The following is an 8,346-nucleotide window of genomic DNA, read 5'->3' as shown; positions in this document are numbered from 1 at the left end:
TGTTGTCTTTGTAAGTCATAGAGGGAGACTTTTTCCATACCTATTTTTTACATGCATGCCCTTTCACATAGGGGTGATAATTGGACTGGATTTGGTCGAATCCGATCCAATACATCCAATGCGAGTCCATTACAAATGGACATGGTCCAATCCAGTCCGATGAATATTTTGGACCATTTTGGACCGGTCCAGAGATTGTCCAATCTGTTCAAATTCCTGTTAATTTAGATTGGTTTCAACTCAAACCTGGTCCATTAGTTGGCACCTATGTTCTTATCTTCTATCAATGAACCAATGTCTGGTTCTATCCAATATAAATTCATCATGGATGGACCAGGTCCAATCTAATATGTCATATTGGTCCGTCCAAATTGATTTTGACTTGGATGGTGCCCAACCCAAAACCGGTCCATTGACACCCCAACTTTTACATGAGTTGTTTGGTGTAATGCACAAATTGGCATTACAAAACCTCTTCTTTAGTTGGATAGGCTCTTTGAGATCACATTACGGCAAACAAGAGAATGAGAGATCTCCTGCAAAACTCGATCGCCTTCATCCTCCAATGCACTTCCACCAATTTAACCATTGTTAAAGGAGCCATGTTGGGCAGCAGACAGCTATGGTGAGTCTTAGTAAGCGCCTTGGAATTAGCAGCTTCGAATACTAATCTTACCAAGTTGAGCATTCACTCTGACTCTAAAACTTATAAACCTTTTGAATAACAAGAATGATAACTATGACATGGAAAGAGCAACTTCATTGATTTCACATCAACAATCTAATCAAGTATTTCCGATCAATATATAGTTTTTTTCTTTTCATGTTAATAGAACGCAGAACCGAGTTACTCACATTTTTGCTTATTTTAGCTTGTAAGCTACGATTCTGTATTCAACTGTCAATTTGTTCTGTTTTTTAATGAATGAAGATGCTGCTTTTTCTTTGAAAATAAAAACGAGAAGAGTCAATGTCCATAAAACCCCATCAGAAGAAAAACAATACTGCAGTAATATATGTAACTTTTGATTGGGTTTCCTTGCTCATTGGCACAGCTTGCATTGTCTGTAGCGGGTTGGGAGTCGAAACAAGGAGCTTTTACTTTCAAAACATTATGGAAGGATTCCCGTATTACAACACACTAGTGCAAGATGTTTCATTCAACAAACCAACTAATTAGCACACGTAAGACGTACACAGACAACCGAAAAGAAGGGATCAAGGTAGGTAAAAGCAAAAGAGTCACACACCGAAATGCACGCGTTTAGGTTTAGAGGGAGAAACACATGCATAAACCTGCTTGCATAGTTTGTTAAACGTTGATGCTCTGATTTCTTTTCCTCCGAAGCAGTTTTACCAATTTTTTCAGCCCTCTTTTCAGCAAGCGAATGGTGTGGATCAGGAGAAGAAGGACCATGACGCACAACCACACAACAACCACAATAACCAACTTTTTAAACATAGTTTCGTAATCAGATTCTGATGCCAACCCATCTAACGACATAAGGTAGGTTAATGTCATTGCTGTGATGGCGATCCACATGGCCACCATCAGAATCCACACAAAAATCCTGTGCCTCATTGGTAATCCACTTACCAGCAGCAGAATTATGCTCAGAGAGGCAATTAATCCCAATGTGTTGCAGTTGACAAACCTATGGAATGTGTCTGGATACATATCAGCCATCACAGAGGTGCCCGCAGTGTGTGGTGGTGTGATAGCATTGGTGCTATTATCACTACTATCTTGCCAAACTCCACCAGGAGGATTAACTCCTGCTTGAAAGGCCATGGTTGCAATAAGCGATGCAACCACCATTAATGTACCCCGCTTCTTTTCCACCCAGTCTTCGTGGTTTCGAGGCTTTTTCCTCAATTTTGAATCCATTTGTCTTTCATGGATTACTTGATCATGTTGCGCAGCTAGAGAGATCTGTACTACGGGATGCGTTGATGTGGTGTGATGATGGGCTGTTGGAGGTATATCCCTGAATCTTAGAGCTCCGGCACCTCGAAGAGCCTCTTCCATGTCCATATCCATCAAATCTCTCGGACCATTTGTTAAAACATCCAAGGCTGTGAAAGAGTTGTTGTTTACAGAGTTCACTTTGATGGCTGTTTTCTCAAGCAAAAACCTTACCATCTGCACATTTTTTTTCTTTTCCACCATTACATTCTCATCTTGGAAATGTATTAAAAGCATGTATAATGAAGAATTTCTGTCTAAATCATTAGATCTAGGAGAGATGAAAGTTGAACTGCATAACAACATACAGCAGCTGAAAAGATTCACAATATTTGGTAAGGACCTGATTGCTTGTTCCATTAACAAGAGATACGATTACATAGGAAGTAATAAAAATGCATCACAGATTCACAGTTGAGGGAAATTGTCGAAAACTCACTCACCATGACTTCTCAGCATCTCTTAAGTTCACTATAACTTTTCAAAACATCCAGGAAATTAACCCCTTATCAATGAATGAGTTTTTGTTTTGCAAAACTAAACATCCCTTAAAGCACCGTTAGTGTTCATGACCAAACTGCCCCTGAACAGTGAATCAGCCTTATTAAACATATTTTATGACTAAAATGCCCTTAAACACCTAACTGCCTTATATATAAGATTTCTATTCATTGAGAGACGATTTGCTCTCATTGTGCTGCTTGCAAGTATTCTAAGGAAACTAAAAAAATGGGTTTTGAGTCGAATAATAACAGGGATATTTCTAAAATATTAAAAAATGGGTTGAATATAATAAAGGGTAACTGATACAGTTAGTCTGTTTAGAGTGAAGTTAGTGATGACCTGGGGTTCGTTCGACGTTTTGAAGAATTATATATGGTGAGTTTAGAAAAAATGCTGAAAAATCATGGGGAATTTTAAATGATTTTCCTAAATAAAAAAAACTGACATTAATTAATTCTCATCTTATATTAACTATATTTTTAACATAAAAAGGAAAAATATTTTCTAACTGGATTAGTTATAATTTATTCATTAAATTAATATTAAATGGTGTTATTTGCAAAATTATTAATAGAAATTAATGGAATTTTAGGTTGTTGAGTTTTAAAATTAATTTTTGTTAACATAATATGTATGCGTGTAGTGAGCAGTCAACAGACATTGATGTGTATCTGACTTTGAAGATCTTGGCCTCTTGGGCTTGATTTGTAATCACATAACCTCTTAATCTAGAGAATGATAGGACGGTAGAATCTTACTTTTGGCTAATTTGATTTAATTAATTCTGGTAAGCTAAGATTCTTTATGTAAGATTTCTTTTCTTAAAATGCACTCATGTTTCTCTTCTTGCTTTTCTCTTTGTTAGTCATGCTGGCGTATGTAAGGGCTCTTCAGTTCTTCTGGTTGTAATCAAATTTTAGTAAAACTCCAAACCATTTGGTTCAGATTTTAAGTGCAAAACTATATTCAATTCTTTAATACGGGTTGACTCAAAAATCTACCAACAACCCGTTGTAGGATTAATTTTGGCTAGTGGTTCAAAAAATTATTAGAATATCAATAATTTAAGGCTATGATTGTATTAGCTTCTGTTTTTGCGCTTTGGGGTTGTGGTAAACAAATGTGTTATACACATACAATAACAACTGTTACTTTTAAAACAAAAATCAAAACGGTTTTAAGCCCACAAAACAAATCCTTCTTTGTGCTTTGGGGCTTTAAATAAACTTATCTTCGAATACAACCTAAATTACTATCATGGTGTTTTTTGGGACTGATTTTCAAGAAAAAACGCTTATACTTCTAAGACTCATTTTTTAGAAAAAAACGCTTCTATCACGTAGGTAGTGAGTAATACTATGCTGTTTGATAAGGTGATTTTCATCACCCTTTTTTCATGTATGTACTGACAGGTAAGCACCACATAGGATATACATCAGTCAACCGTTGGGAAAAACAATTCACCGATGCATGAAATGCCAAATTTGGCGTTTTATGCAACGGTGGGATTCCGATTTTTGAGGCATGTACCCGATTTTTTAATAATCGGCTGAATTGAGACGCCTATATGGATCCGATGTGACACCATTTTTTTGAAAAATAACCATGGTTCCAAACATCCCCTATATCCCAAAGGTGTTACCCAGCTGGTAAAAGCCTTTCTTTTTTTTTTTTGTATTGATCAAAATTCCCATCATCAAGATGTTTTTTTTCATCCCCAAAGCTTTACTTTAAGCCTAGTGGCTTAAAATTTATTAACCATTATCAAAATTATAAAAAAAAAAAAGTACCCCAAACCTAAAATAAAATGTACAAAAGGAAGGCCCAAATTATCCTCATGATGAAGAAGCAACCTGACATAGTCTAAAACGGTTAAAAACCTAGTTAAATTGGTGCTTTAATTTCAACGCCACAGGTATTTTGATTGGTGTGTTCTGGAAATTTTATACAGAGATCAAGGTTTGAAGTTCGAAGGTGATTCAACCATCATACCTCAATCTGCTTGTTAGCTACTGCAAGATGAAGAACAATGTTGCCATCGCCATCCGTATGGTTCACAAAATCAACATCACCAATTAATCTCAGCAACAACTCCAACACCTCCAATTGGCCATGCTTCACACAGAGATGTAGAATGGTCCCTCCACCATCCACCAACACCCTAGTTACTTCTGGTATTGCTTGAGCAAGCACCTCCACCACCTCAGCTTGGCCTTTCATAGCTGCCAGATGGAGTGGCGTTCTCCCATCTCGATCACGAGAAATACAAACATCTATCATCCCCGTCGGCAGCAGCAACTCCTTCACGACTTCAACATGGCCTTTTGCTGATGCCAAGTGTAAGGGTGTGTGACCTTGTGATTCATCTGGCTTCAAAGCAAGTTTAGGCTTGTTTGATAGAAGCACTCTAACGAAGTGGACGTGTCCAAGCACCGAGGCTATGTGTAAAGGAGTCTCAGTGATGCAAGCTCCAATACCTCTGTCAAGAATGAGTGGGTCCTCTTGAAGCAATTGAAGCAAGGAGCTCACGTTCCCTTGAAGTGCTGCTTCACGAAGTCTACTATCCATTGAGATCTCTCAATTGTTCTAATCAATTGATTTGTTCTAAAACAATGTTGTCACTTCACTTGCCGGAGAATTTTGCTGCCTTAAATAGGCAATTGGCGCCAACCTTAACATGACATCCACTTAATTGCCGTTTTCCTCAAGTTATATCTATTTTTTATTCCTTTTTTGCCCTTGTATTGACTACTTATTACACTATTACGAACGTAGACAGGTCAACGACCAAGTCTATATATTCTTGCACAAATTTGAGATACGTCTCGAGACTCGAGAGCAATGATCCAATGGATGACTAATGAAAATGAAAGGGTGTTAAGCCAAAACCCTCCATTCCTTGCACAGGGAATCTACTAATTCCAACTATCAGTAGGATGATTTTGACTTCTGCATCAAGTTTGTCGCATCGAAGACAATGATTTCTCGCAAGCGCAAGGGAAGAAAAGAACCTTCAATTCTGAATTAGGATGCGAAAAGTCTCAGAAGGGAGCTGTGTTGGAGCTTGGAAGCCTTGAGGTTGAGGATTAGCGAGTGGCGATCTGGTCATGGAGAAGGTACGTACGTAGACAATATATCTCTATATCCCCCGAGAGGCTGAGACATTCCGTTTGGCTGATTATTCAGGACTCCTGGACCTGTCGTCCTCTGAGAGAGTGAGAGGTTAGCCTGCAGGCAGCTGGTCAAGTGCTAGCCCCAGCTGCCAAGTCTTTGGTTTTGTACCCACTCTAGCTCTTGCAAACTCTTAACATTCTTCCCAAACCGAGCCTAAATACCAAATATAAGTGGTCCAACGGAAGGTCTGATGAGCAGCTGCACACAATAGGCGTGTACAAGGGGCTACGGAATCAATAAGAATGATACATCAGTACTGTAGTGTTTCATGCATGGCCCCATTGCACCCGGTAATGCCTCGTGTGTAGGGACGTGGAAATTGGGGTGTTCATTCTTCATTGTACGGTTCAAACCGTAAAACCAAATTGAACCAAATCGAATTTGCGCTTTGGTTCGGTTTCATAATTTTGAAAAATAGGGTTTATGGTTTCGATTTGGTTTATTAAATTTTATAAACCAAATCAAACCATAAACCGTTTTAATATAATATAATACTATATACATCGAATATTTTAGAATTTAAATTATAAATATATAATCAAAGTATTTATTTTAATCATGGTAATGCCTCCATGAATTCACAGGTTAATAACACAAATTTCTCTTGGATTTCTCTACAAATGCATTGCAAACCACAAATATTTGTGTGGAATCCTTGCGCATTTTCTTAAACAACACAATGTTTCAAATGTGTGGTGTTGAGTGCATTTGTAACACATACAACACACTATAATTTTATTATATATGTCATCGTCTGCACGGTGAAACCCAATTTCTTTATGCCATGCCTATCTCTACAAACGACAAGTGTCAATGGCTACGAAACCCTATCAGATGCAAGACATGGCAGTAATATGTACTGATGATACTAGCAGCTGATGTGTTTGTGTTTCTTCTCCTCCGAAGCAGTTTTACCAATTTTTTCAGCCCTCTTTTGAGCAGGCGAACGGTGTGGACCAGTAGAAGAAGGCCCATGAGACTCAACCACACAATGATCCCAATCTTCAACTTACAAAGCATACCATATTCAGATTCCAGTGCCAAGGCATCTAATGACTTAATGTAGGTTAAAGCCATTGCTGTGATGGCGACCCACATGGTCACCATCAGAATCCACACAATAATCCTGTGTCTCATTGGTAATCCACTTATCAGCAGTAGAATTATGCTTAGAGAGGCTATTAATCCTGCTGTGTTAAAGTTGATGAATTCATGGAATACGTCTGAATACATATCAGCCATCACAGAGGTTCCTGCAAGTTGTGATATATCTTCATTGTTTTCTTGCCAAACTCCACCCGGAGGATTAATTCCTGCTTGAAAGGCCATGGTTGCAATAAGCGATGCAACCACCATTAATGTACCCCGCTTCTTTTCCACCCAGTCTTCGTGGTTTTGAGGTTTTTTCCACAATTTGAAATCCTGTTGTCTTTCATGGATTACTTGATCATCATGTTGTGCAGCTAGAGGGATCTGTACTATGGGATGTGTTGATGTGGTGTGATGATGGGTTGTTGGAGGTATATCTCTGAATCTTAGAGCCCCGGCACCTCGAAGAGCCTCTTCCATGTCCATATCCATCAAATCTCTAGGACCATTTGTTAAAACATCCAAGGATGTGAAGGAGTTGTTATTTACAGAGTTCACTTTAATGGCTGCTTTCTCAAGCAAAAACCTTACCATCTGTACTTTTTTTTTTTGGCACACATTCTCATCTTGGACGGGTATTAAAGGTAAGTAAATTTTTTTTGGGTCATTTATTAAAACACCTCCTATAGTTACATGATTTTATTAAAACTTATGCTATAGTTTGTGTTTTACTAAAGCATTCCCTATTTATAGTTTATAATCAATTTACTTAGTCAATCTTCCATTAGATGAAAGTGGAAAATGGCAGTTTTAACCCTAACATCCATTCAAATAAATTTAATCAAAAGAAACTAAAAAATATATCAATTTTGCCCTTGATAAAACATGGATAACCACTATTTTTCTCTATTTGATCAATTTTGCTTTCTATACAAAATTGTGTTAGGGATACTTTTGGAATAAACAACCATCGATCCATACCTTTGAACATTTTCCACTCAATTCAGGGGTGCTTTTGGAATAAATAACCATGGGTCCCTGCCCTTGAACATCTTTCACTTGGTTTAGGTGATCATGTTATTATTTTCAGATGGCAAAACAAATAGTTAGTTTTTAATGAAAACTATAAGTTTAAGTAAAATGTAAAACTATAAGGGATGTTTTAGTAAAATACAAACTATAGGATAGGTTTAAGTAAATTTATAAAATGATATATAAGGAGTGCTTTTTTTTTATATGTTCTGAAGGGTTAGACAATGGGAGGCATAGACCATCTCCCCCAACCCATAACCCACCCCACCCCTAAAAAAAAAAAAAGGGTGGACGCCGGATTCGATCCCAAGTGAGCTGCATAATGTTTGATAAGGACTTGAGTGCTTTTTACATTAGCAAAAGACACGATTACATAGGAAGGAATAAAATTGCTTGACAATTAAATAAGAAAAAAATTGGCATTAATTCTCTTCTTATATTAACCATATTTTTATCGTAAATAAAGAAAAATATAAGGCTACAACTTGGATTGGATTAACCCGAACCCAACCCAAAAAAGTCAAGTTGGGTTGGGTTGCATACCACTATATATACTACTATTTTATAATTAAAATTTATTA

The 8,346-nt window shown here is 37.3% G+C and overlaps 2 protein-coding genes across 2 annotated transcripts; both read right to left on the bottom strand.

The window, feature by feature from the left end:
• Nucleotides 1-1,026: 1,026 nt before the first annotated feature.
• On the bottom strand, nucleotides 1,027-5,103 carry LOC148801174 (uncharacterized). The gene is made up of 2 exons (XM_088901673.1): nucleotides 4,463-5,103; nucleotides 1,027-2,143 (listed from the first exon to the last, which is right to left on the bottom strand). The coding sequence occupies exons 1-2, from the start codon at nucleotides 5,036-5,038 to the stop codon at nucleotides 1,313-1,315; spliced, it is 1,407 nt and encodes a 468-aa protein (XP_088757799.1). The 5' UTR covers nucleotides 5,039-5,103; the 3' UTR covers nucleotides 1,027-1,312.
• Nucleotides 5,104-6,454: 1,351 nt separating this feature from the next.
• LOC148801173 (uncharacterized) lies at nucleotides 6,455-7,327 on the bottom strand. Its single transcript, XM_088900333.1, has one exon. It carries the CDS (start codon nucleotides 7,325-7,327, stop codon nucleotides 6,455-6,457), a length of 873 nt encoding a protein of 290 aa, XP_088756459.1.
• Nucleotides 7,328-8,346: the final 1,019 nt, after the last annotated feature.

The sequence above is a fragment of the Nelumbo nucifera genome, chromosome 3 (assembly GCF_055504915.1).
Source record: "Nelumbo nucifera cultivar China Antique chromosome 3, China Antique-T2T, whole genome shotgun sequence".
Classification (NCBI taxonomy): Eukaryota; Viridiplantae; Streptophyta; class Magnoliopsida; order Proteales; family Nelumbonaceae; genus Nelumbo; species Nelumbo nucifera.
Note: the sequence above shows the minus strand (reverse complement) of the source record. Positions and strands in the feature narration are given on the sequence as shown.